The 12,162-nt window shown below is 42.2% G+C and overlaps 1 protein-coding gene across 3 annotated transcripts in view; it reads right to left on the reverse strand.

Annotated features, from left to right (window-relative positions):
- CCDC149 (coiled-coil domain containing 149) overlaps nucleotides 1–10,997 on the reverse strand; it is a 60,955-nt gene extending 49,958 nt beyond the window's left edge. For 2 of the 3 annotated variants that reach the window (XM_063457846.1, XM_063457845.1), the window contains exon 1: nucleotides 894–998. In XM_063457846.1, coding sequence (XP_063313916.1) covers nucleotides 894–992 — 99 coding nt within the window. In that variant the 5' untranslated portion in view covers nucleotides 993–998. Of the gene's footprint in view, nucleotides 1–893; nucleotides 999–10,835 lie in introns of those variants that run through there. The other variant, XM_063457848.1, reaches the window with a different exon arrangement.
- Nucleotides 10,998–12,162: the final 1,165 nt, after the last annotated feature.

Raw genomic sequence — 12,162 nt, forward strand, 5'->3', positions numbered from 1 at the left:
TTGTTCTGCACCTTTTTTTATTACATTTTCTATTCACTCAATCCTATATCATACAAAAAAAAAATAAAAAATAAAAAAATCACATCATCTGTTACCATTATCCAAGTAACGCAATATTATTCCAACAACTAATTCATTTTTAGACATTTGCCCAAATGAAAGTGTTCTTGTATTATTTATTTTAAAATGTTGACATCCACAAGTAACTAATTTAGATGCCGAGCGTTTAAGAGCAAAGTAATATTAAATATAATGCTACACAAGGGTTGGCTAAATAAATATTTATTCTGCTGCTCACCATATATGCATGGAAATGTTTTTAATGCAGAGGTGGTCAGCAGGCTGACCCCAGCTGTTATGAAATATTTCCCATAATGCATTCCCAGGCTTAAAGCTACAACAAGGGATCATTCAGTCTGCCCTTGTTTTAATGCAAACACAATCTACATGTAATATTGCAGGTACACCATGTTTCACTAGACAGGGATCACTACTACCATTTGATGGGCAGTACAGGAAAGGTGCTGACCTGCAATATTTATTTACTAAAATTATGCCGTATTCCATGTTGATTAAATAGTGGTTTTATATATATATATATAATTTTTTGCTGGATAGTAATTCCCAGGTGCTGCCATCAATATGTACAAGTGATAAATGTCAAGTAAAACATTGAAGCTCTAGTAACAAATGTATATAAATATCATTATGGATACACTCAGAAGGAATCACAATCTGACAATTTGAAATAATTGTGCTTTGAAATCACTCAGCCCTGTGTTTCGGGAGCTGGTTACACAATGCAATGATTTAAATGGCCAGGTTCAGCCAGCTCTCCCTACAATACAGAGAGCTCAGCTTGCTGAGGGTTGCTGGAGCTGCACAGGTCTCACCTCCCATTCCCGGCCATCATCGGGCTCTCCCCCTGCACCGCTCCTCATGTTATTTGCTGGGGTGCAGCTGATCCCCAGGAGTCCCCGCAATCTGCGCATGCGCCACTTGGCTGCGGCGGCGGCGGCGGCGGCAGCGACGTCCCAGCTCCGGGTTGGAACGTCAGGCAGCCAATCACAGGCGCCGCACGCAGAGCTATGGCAGCAAGGATTCCCCCTCTGCTCGGCGTGACGTCACTGGGAGAGCTGTGGGCAGAGTGTGTCTTGTTGGGTCACCCACTCTGATCATGGAGACCCTGATTCAGCAGTAGTAACATGCAGATATGGGTTTCTGTAGGCAGATATTGGCTTTGTAAGGTTTTGTGCTGCAGTTTTTAATATGTGCACAATAGGTAGCATTACATATTGGCCCTGTAATACATGCAATACAGTGTGTGCATGGAAAGACCTGCCTGTAGTATGTAATTACTAAACTGTGAATATTGTTACAATACACTGATCAGCCACAGCATTAAAACCGGTGACGTAAATAGCATTGAATTTTATGTGTGGAAAGCAGGAAACATAGGCAAGCAAAAAGATCTGACTGACGACAAGGGACAAATAGTGATGGCTAGACAACTGGGTAAGAGCCTCTCCAAAACTACAAGTCTCGTGTGGTGTTCCTGGTATGGAGTGGGTAGTACTGACCTAAAGTGGTGCAAGGAAGGACAACCAATGAACCAGTGTCAAGGTTCTCTGAAAAGGCAGTGTTTACATGTAAATGCCTTCATGGACAGGCTATAGACACCAGAACAATTACATTAAGCTGTAGTTCTGGTGTCCCTTTAAGTGTTGTTCTGAAACCTGTTTTTCAAGTGATGTTTCGGGCTCCGGACAACCATGACTGTAATCTTACTAATACGATTAGTATTACCTAAGTATTATCTAACGATTTCTAAGATCACAACTTATGTGACTGAAGAACACAGGATATAAAAGGGAAATGGACCTGTGTATGCCTATACCTCAAAATGCTTACATTAATGTACTCTAGATTGTAAGCTCTTTTGAGCAGGGTCCTCCTCAACCTAAATTATCCTGTAACATTTTCTAATTGTCTTATTTATTGTTAAATGTCCTCCTTTATAATAATGTAAAACGCTGTGGAATAAGTTGGCGCTACATAAATACCAATAAAAATACTCCTGTACAAAACTTTATGAAGAGATGATACACAGATACGTAGGGTCCATTAGGAAGCTTCACAACATTTGGAAAACAGGGGAAGAACACTACAATACCTAACGCAAAACACTACCTTTGTCAAGGCAGATCCCCCGGGATTCTCTTCATCCCCTGACTTCATACATCCCCTTTTTTTACTCCTTTTTTCCCCCCTCTCTCTTTATCTTTGGTTTTCCCACCTCTCAGTTAGCATATGATTTGATTTGCTCAAAAGAGAAATTATCAATAGTGATGTCCCGAACGGTTCGCTGGCGAATAGTTCCTGGCGAACATAGCTTGTTCGCGTTCGCCACGGACGGCGAACATATGCGATGTTTGGTCCGCCCCCTATTCGTCATCATTGAGTAAACTTTGACCCTGTACCTCACAGTCAGCAGACACATTCCAGCCAATCAGCAGCAGACCCTCCCTCCTAGACCCTCCCACCTTTTTTTTGTATTATTTTTTTTTGTGTGTTTCTGTTTATTATACATTATCCTCCATAGCCAGTAACCTGTGTTTATTATACATTATCCTCCATAGCCAGTAACCTGTGTTTATTATACATTATCCCCCATAGCCAGTAACCTGTGTTTATTATACATTATTCCCCCATAGCCAGTAACCTGTGTTTATTATACATTATCCCCCATAGCCAGTAACCTGTGTTTATTATACATTATCCTCCCATAGCCAGTAACCTGTGTTTATTATACATTATCCTCCCCATAGCCAGTAACCTGTGTTTATTATACATTATCCTCCCATAGCCAGTAACCTGTGTTTATTATACATTATATCCCTTAGCCAGTAATCTGTGTTTATTATACATTATCCTCCCATAGCCAGTAACCTGTGTTTATTATACATTATCCTCCCATAGCCAGTAACCTGTGTTTATTATACATTATCCTCCCATAGCCAGTAACATGTGTTTATTATACATTATCCTCCCATAGCCAGTAAGCTGTGTTTATTATACATTATTCCCCCCATAGCCAGTAACATGTGCTTATTATACATTATCTCCCCCGTAGCCAGTGACCTGTGGTTATTATACATTATCCCCCCACAACCAGTAACCTGTGTTTATCATATATTATCCCTCCATAGCCAGTAACCTGTGTTTATTATACATTATCCCCCCATAGCCAGTAACCTGTGTTTATTATACATTATATCCCTTAGCCAGTAATCTGTGTTTATTATACATTATCCTCCCATAGCCAGTAACCTGTGTTTATTATACATTATCCTCCCATAGCCAGTAACCTGTGTTTATTATACATTATCCTCCCATAGCCAGTAACATGTGTTTATTATACATTATCCTCCCATAGCCAGTAACCTGTGTTTATTATACATTATTCCCCCCATAGCCAGTAACATGTGCTTATTATACATTATCTCCCCCGTAGCCAGTAACCTGTGTTTATTATACATTATCCCCCCATAGCCAGTAACCTGTGTTTATCATATATTATCCCTCCATAGCCAGTAACCTGTGTTTATTATACATTATCCCCCCATAGCCAGTAACCTGTGTTTATTATACATTATCCCCCCCATAGCCAGTAACCTGTGCTTATTATACATTATCCCCCCATAGCCAGTAACCTGTGTTTATTATACATTATCCTCCCATAGCCAGTAACCTGTGTTTATTATACATTATCCCTTCCATAGCCAGTAACCTGTGTTTATTATACATTGTCCCCTCCATAGCCAGTAACCTTTGTTTATTATACATTATCCCTCCCATAGCCAGTAACCTGTGTTTATTATACATTATCCCCTCCATAGCCAGTAACCTTTGTTTATTATACATTATCCCTCCCATAGCCAGTAACCTGTGTTTATTATACATTATCCCCCCATAGCCAGAAACCTGTGCTTATTATACATTATCCTCCCATAGCCAGCAACCTGTGTTTATTATACATTATCCCTTCCATAGCCAGTAACCTGTGTTTATTATACATTATCCCCTCCATAGCCAGTAACCTTTGTTCATTATACATTATCCCTCCCATAGCCAGTAACCTGTGTTTATTATACATTATCCCCCCATAGCCAGTAACCTGTGCTCATTATACATTATCCTCCCATAGCCAGCAACCTGTGTTTATTATACATTATCCCTCCCATAGCCAGTAACCTGTGTTTATTATACATTATCCCTCCCATAGCCAGCAACCTGTGTTTATTATACATTATCCCTCCCATAGCCAGTAACCTGTGTTTATTATACATTATCCCCCATAGTCATTTATCGTTGGACCTAGGCAGCATGATGTCTTAGGCCGGCCCAGAGAGTGAGTGAGTGAGTGAGTGAATAATATAATATATATGTTCAGAAACATATTAGTAATATATGTAATTCGGGTTCATGCAAAGAGGGTGAAAAGGTAGTAAAGAAAAACACACTTATTGCATCAAATTTACAAAGCCAAACTTTTAAAAGCTTTCCTCATTTCTTTCTCGGGATAAGGAATATATCGGTTGTAGACTGAGGATTTCCATCTGCCCAATCTTTTAATAATATGCACTGGAGTGTCAGTGTTCAAGGAGACCGAAGCTGCCCCTATTCTAAATGGAAGACCCGAGGCATGGATACAACCCAATCTTAGGAGTAGTGTTCTGATGTAGAAGATGAATTTAGCCGTAGTCAGAGGGATTCAGCGAGAGTAGTGGGGAAATGTGTGTGGCATGACTGAGTGTGGGTAAGTAAGAGTCAAGTATTTTAACTGGGCACTAGTTCTAGGTGGGATAAAGTGGTATAGCGGATGGATGACTAGTTTGGTTCGTTTTAGAGGTTTGTAGAGAAAGTATATAGTGATCATGATTTTTAGCGATATCCAATATTTTTAAGTTGGTCTCAAACAAAAATAAAATGGCATATAAAATTTGTGGGAATATTGAATAGTCGTGTACAGTAAATCAGAGGGCTCAGAATATTGAACCATCGATCGGTAACCTGGATGTAGTAGGGTTTCTATCTGTTTTATTAAATACGCGGTAATATGCTTTTAATGGGATAGGACGTTAGGAAAGGTGTGTGATTGGGATAAGTGGTTGTGGCTGTATTTACCTTTTCCTGGGACCGACCTGGCTCCTAAGCTTGAGCCGCGCTTGGCTGGATCACTCCTGCCTCCACATGAGCCGCATGCGGCTTGATCTCCTCTTCTGACTTAGCCGCGTGCACTGACCGCAGTGATCGGTCACGTGGCCTGCCTGGCACTAGGAGCACGGCTCGAATCACGAGCTCGCTCTTATAGGGGCAGTGGGAGCCAAAAGTTGATTCAGGCTCCCATTGGCCCACGGCATGACGTGGGCCAATCAAATGTTAAAGGTTATTTAAACTTCCCTAGCCCTATCCACTTTGTCCTATCGTGGTTTCTGTGTCAGTACCCTTTGGTGCGTTCCTTGATCTATTTTGTTTATTTTGGTATTGACCATGGCTTTGTTCTTGACTCTGAATTTATCTTTAACCCTTTCCTGTCTTGTTTGCCCGTGTGACTGATTACCATCTACCTGACTCTGGCTTGTTCTCATTTTCGTAGTCTCTCTGTTACCATGACCTTTCTGATTACGCTTTATCTCTGTCTGACGTTTAGTCTGGCCATTCTAAGTCCAGGTAATAAGTTATATCCTAGTCTTGTCCCTTGCTATCCTAAACTCTGTGTGTTGGGGTATTACATCATGACATTATGATAGGACCATGGGCCCTGCAGGTTTAGGACAGCAAATGGCCTGCTATGAGGCAAGATTTTAAGAACAGGATCACCGTATGGACCAGATTGCCCAGGCCCATCAGACACTTTTGTCCAGAAATGCTTATTTGGCCCTTGAGACACTGGTATGCGTACCATCTCAACCCATACCTCCCATTCCAGAGGCATCTATCCTGACTAGAGATGTCCCGAATAGTTCGCCGGCAAATAGTTCCCAGCGAACATAGCTTGTTCGCATTCGCCACGGATGGCGAACATATGCGATGTTCGGTTCGCCCCCTATTCGTCATCATTGAGTAAACTTTGACGCTGTACCTCACAGGCAGCAGACACATTCCAGCCAATCAGCAGCAGACCCTCCCTCCCAGACGCTCCCACCTCCTGGACAGCATCCATTTAAGATTCATTCGGAAGCTGCATTCTTTTTTTTTTTAGACAGAAGTGTGTTCTATTTGAGCATGCTAGGCTGAACGTGCGTATATCATGGCTAGTTGCACTGAGGGTATGAGTATATAGCAGTACATTGTTGTGAAAGATGGCTGTCATGTTTAGGGTGTAGCTTGCACGTTATCAACTGTGTATTTATATCAGCAGCTCCACCACTAGTTATAAATCAAGTGTGAGTTGCCCCATGAGATGAGACTAGTGAATAACATAATACATGAACGGTTAAGGTAAAGGCATGTAAGGAACTACGACAATAAACTCTTTAGGAGGTGAAATAATGACATGTTTAAACGCTTGCTACTTTACGATTAGTTAATGTGCAGAGAGCAGTTCATGTAATCAAAGGCATGGTGTGGAGGATCGGCTATAGTGGGACATGCTTGGCAGGCTGCTGTTTACTGCTTGTGCTCATCCGATCCCTTCTGGGCGCCAGGTGCAGACCCTGGGAGTCCCTGATACCTGGAACAACAAAGGCAAGTCTCTGGCTGAGTGCCGGGTTCGCGGCTTGAGGTGGTGGAAGCTTGTTTTGTCGGGTGGTCGGATCTGCCCCGGTGGTGCTTCACGTCCGGTGCGGGATTGTGGTGGCTTAAGGTGGAGGCGATGCTTGACGTGGGGCAGGCTCTGCATTTCTGTTTGTGCCTCCGGTCCCGTCTTCGACCCCTTTTGCGTTGGTGGATTTTAATGGGGACTGCTTCGCTTAGCTGTGGTGGAGCTTGTTGGGGCTGTGGTGGAGCTTGTTGGGGCTTCCTGCTTGTTATTTGCTTCCAAAATTGATTAAAGAGTCTGTCCAGCTTAGACTCAATATCCTGCCGTGCTTTGCTGGTACCAGGAGGACACGCAGCTGCCGCCATATTGGGAGAGTCGCAGATGAGTATGTCAGCCTGGGCGGCTGTGCTCTGTGCGTCCATTAGCTCCAGACAGCCTCTCAGGGGTGGACCGGGATAACCCCCACCGGTCCAAGGGGGGGTAACGGAGCTCCTGCCGGGAAGTAGCTGCTCCTGGGCATCCCAGGATCGAGAGATCGGCCGCCTCTCCCGCCCGGTGAGCACCAGGCCACACTTGCCACGCGGAGGTCAGTAAGACTCTGTTGAGTTGCTGACCGCTAATAAGCATGTCGGGTCGGTCAGGTAGGAGCAACATTGCTGGGTCATCCCCTTCTGGGGTGAAATTCGCTTGTTGATAGCTGCTTCAAGTGAGATATTGAGGGAGCTCACACGAAGTGCGTCTTTCCTCCATGGCAGCTAGGCCCCGCCCCCCAGAAACTGCATTCTTAGTGAGAGGAGGGACAGTGTAGCTGCTGCTGATTTAATAGGGAAATCGATAGCTAGGCTAGTGTATTCAGTGTCCACTACAGTCCTGAAGGACTCATCTAATCTCTGCTGTAAGGACAGCACCCCAAAAAGCCCTTTTTAGGGCTAGAACATCAGTCTGCTTTTTTTTTTCCCCTTGTAATCTAATTGCAGTTGCCTGCCTGCCAGCGTGTGTGTCAGGCTCACAGCGTATACTGTGCCCACTTGCCCAGTGGCACCACTCATATCTGGTGTCACAATAGCTTGCATTTAAAAAAATATATATAATAGCAGTCAGTTTCTTTCACACGTGTGCGTTTCAGGGCCTGCCAGGGCACAGTGTCACACCAGTGCAACTCATATCTGGTGTAACAGTAGTGTACATTTAAAAAAAAATAATACAGGGGGCTTGTTGTCACCTTTCGGGGATTCTTGGTGTTGTACGTGGCTGGGTGGAGGAAGAGACCTTCAATTACATCAGTGAGGACAAGGAACGGGACATGGCTAGCTTGGTATCCAACCTTGTGCAAATGGGGAGTTTGCGGTTGTGCAAATGGACTGTTTGCGGTTGTCCCCCTCCGGCTTGCCACAGTCCAGGTGTTAGTCCCCTTGAAACAACTTTTCCATCACTATTGTGGCCAGAAAGAGTCCCTGTGGGTTTTAAAAGTCGCCTGCTTATTGAAGTCTATGGCGGTTCACCCGGTTCGCCGTTCGCGAACATTTGCGGAAGTTCGCGTTCGCCGTTCGCCAACGGAAAATTTTATGTTCGCGACATCACTAATTATCAAAGAATATGTTCATATTGTACCTCCAAGATAAGATTGTCCTTAAAAAAAAATTATGTACAAAAATCATTTAGTTTTCTCTGTTGTAATACAGTGTAAACTCTGTGCTCTTAAACTTGCCTTTTCTTAAAACAATGTGTAAAAAAAAAAAAAACTATTTAACAAATTATACAAAAAATCCTGGTGCCACATGTTCACAGACACAAGACATTACAAAGAGATGCAGCTACACCATCTGAACAGCTTACAGAGGCAACTAAAAGTGCCAGCAGCTGTGTATCAGAATTCATTTGTGCAAAAAAATTGTGATGGCATCAAAAAGTGCAGTCTTAAAGGACCACTATAGGCACCCAGACCACTTCAGCTCAATGAAGTGGTCTGGGTGCCAGGTCCATCTAGGGTTAACCCTGCAGCTGTAAACATAGCAGTTTCAGAGAAACTGCTATGTTTACATTAGGGTTAATCCAGCCTCTAGTGGCTGTCTCATTGACAGCCGCTAGAGGCGCTTCCGCGCTTCTCACTGTGAAAATCCATAGGAAATGCGTATGCACATTTGGCGGATGACGTCGGAAGAGGGAGGAGAGTCCCCAACGCTGAGGGAGCCCGGCACTGGAGAAAGGTAAGAGATTAAACCTTTCCTTCCCCTTAAGCCCGGCGGGAGTGGGACCCTGAGGGAGGGGGGGACCTAAAGACCCTGTAGAGACAGGAAAACGAATTTGTTTTCCTAGCACTATAGTGGTCCTTTAATATAACTTTTCTTATCCTATCAAAACAATCCTACTAGCGATTTGACATATGTTAAGTTACTGTGCATACATATCAGTCTTTACATTTATGATGACATTCCACTACGGTATTAAGTTATAGCATACCTCCCAACCAACATTTCTAGTGGACGATGAGGGACACTATAATTTTAGAGGTGTGGGTGGCAAGGGGCAGAGCTGTTTTAAAAATTTTTAGGTGACTTACCAAGAGCCATTATTGCAACTAAAATGTTATTTAGAGCAAGAACAATGCATCAGACTGACCAACATATGGAGTTCCTAGGAAAGAGGTGCATTAGGAGAGAAAAAAAGGACAGAAGGAATTGTGCCCAAAATAGGCACTGTTCCTCTTAAATAGGGACACTTGGTGTGTCTGTTTTATGTCATTAACTAGTTTGTCTGTATAATGTGATTAAAGTATCCATTTCTTATTTTCAAACTGGGTGTCTGATTTAAAGAGACACTGTAGGCACTATAACAATGTCATCTTATTGAATTGGTTATAGTGCTTGGAGTCCCTTGGCAAGGTCTCTACATTTTCAAGCAGTTTAACAGTAAGGATCTCTGGCCACCCATAACCCAGCCTCTAATGAAGGTATGGCTAAGGCACACATTGCACATTTCGTTATACACATGTCAAGGCATACTTTGCTGGTCAGATACCACTCTCAACCAATTACTGCCACACATTGCTGCTCAGGACATTCGTTTAGCATTAATACATTAAAACGTTTCAACACTGAATAAAAGGATGGCGCCAGGGGACTCCAAACACTATAACAACTTCAATGAGATAATTTACCTTACAACTATTTAATACCTCTGGCCAGTACTCACTTTGGTAAAACCAGGTCGACATATTACTACTTTTATTTCTATTTCTTTTTTGTTTGTGTTTTAATAAGGCGGGTGTTTTTTGTTTTAACTCCCAGCTCTAGCAGTAATAGATATACAGTTGCCATGATTCTCCCATGATCCTTAATGCTGGCAAAGCATCATGGGAGTTGGAGTTCTGTAAAAGCTGGATAGTACTTTTGCCCAGCCATGACCTAGAATATACGGCCTTGCTGTAACATTGCCTTTATAATGTGTTTACTGGAGCATCCAGCAGATCTGACATATTCCATCAGCATAATAAATATCGCAGACGAGGATAATTGCATATTTACCGAACATTCCGCAGGAAAAAAAAACCTTTCTATAATGGAACTTTGTAAATGTAACTTTTCCATTTTTTTTTCTCATTACCTGCCTCATTGTACACAATAAAGTGTTATAACATGAAACAGGATGTAGGCTAGTCACAAAACAAGAGCCTTATAAAGCATATTTACAGAGATTGCCTACTCCTGTTTAATCACGTCTATTTATATTTGGTAGAATGGCAAGAGAATTCTAAAGCATGCAAATACCCCAGGTCGGCCTATTGGCAATACTTGTGTCTCACTGGGGTTTATTTACTAAATATGAAATTGAGCAGAAATGACAAAGGACTTACAAATTTTAGGTGAAAATAGCTAAAGTGGAAACGGAACTGAAATAAAGATTTGCTTTCCTTTGGCCCCCTTTTAAATTCTCAACAATTCTCTGCTTAGTGGATAAACTCCTTTGTGACATATTTACTACCTGCCAATTCATTTTTTGTCACTGAAGACTGAGTATCATACGTGTTGCCAATTCTCTGTAAAAAACATTCTCCCGTGTATAAAGAACTCACCTCACTGACGAGCCCCTGCCAATCACTTTCTCTTTGATTGCTTTGCATGGTAAGTAGACTTTGGTAGTGGGAAATGTTTGCACAGCACACTGATCAATTATATGGTAATTCATCCAGCCATGGGCTTCAGCTTTCTAAGCTTCATCGGTGTTCTCTGCACTGTTTATTCTACGTCAGCTTTAGCTAAACCTGCAAGGGAGGGGACTGCGTGGAGCATGTGAAAAACCTGTTACTCTACCTGACACTTATCAGTTTATGTTTTAAAGGCCCGCAGGACAGTGATACAACCAACCTTATTTGTCCACATTGAAATGCTTCATGGGATTGATTTTTTTTATTCCACCTACTTTTGTGGCATATTTAAAGGGACACTCCATTACCTAAATAAATAAATCACTGTTTAGTAGATATACCCCAAATGAAACCATGCATTTGTTTAACCCCTTAAGGACACATGACATGTCTGACATGTCATGATTCCCTTTTATTCCAGAAGTTTGGTCCTTAAGGGGTTAATTGGGCATTTTTTCATTTAGATTATATCTTGATTATATTTAAGATCTCTTATCTGCAGCCTTTGCAAGCCCTCTCCTTCCTCCCTAACCCAGACGTTCTGTGGCAGTCCAATCACAGACACCACAATTCAGCTCAATGAGAAGTCTTTGCCAGGCAGGTGCTCTGAACAAGTGCTGCCTCTTGAGCTTAGCCCCATGAGCTAATCAAACCAGGAAGTAACAGGACCTTTTGTCTGATTGACAGTCAGGAGGTGTAACAAGGTTAAGTTATAAAAGTGTCAATTTCTATTGAAACCTGCACTTTTTTGTAAAATTTAAAAAAGAGGACACACTCTTCCCACATAAAGCATTTCAGCAAGCTAACCTGTTTTAGGTGTCTGGAGTGTCCCTTTAAGGGGAATTTCTGTGCAAATCACATAATGTAGGGCATATTAATAGGTAATACAAGTGGAATTCTGAGTTACAGAGCTTTAGGCAATACGGAGAACAGGGGAGAAGAATTGTCGAAGTATTAATATGTGATTTATGAAACAGCAGTATTTTCCAGGCTACCTAACACTGTAGACCCTTTCATTATATTTGATCACTAATGTAAAAAATACATCAGTTCCCTATCGATGACCTTTATTAACCTATTTTTATGCAATGTATACTCTCCCTCCTCCCCCCTTCTCCCCCAGACCCCCACACACACACTATGGGCATTAGGTAGAAGCTTTAAAATACATAATTAGGGCTGCACACATCACTGACCCCCACCAGTGGCAAAAAGTATGTATAGGAGTACAGCTAGTCACAGTTTTCTATTTCAT

This window comes from Pelobates fuscus, chromosome 6 (assembly GCF_036172605.1).
Source record: "Pelobates fuscus isolate aPelFus1 chromosome 6, aPelFus1.pri, whole genome shotgun sequence".
Classification (NCBI taxonomy): domain Eukaryota; kingdom Metazoa; phylum Chordata; class Amphibia; order Anura; family Pelobatidae; genus Pelobates; species Pelobates fuscus.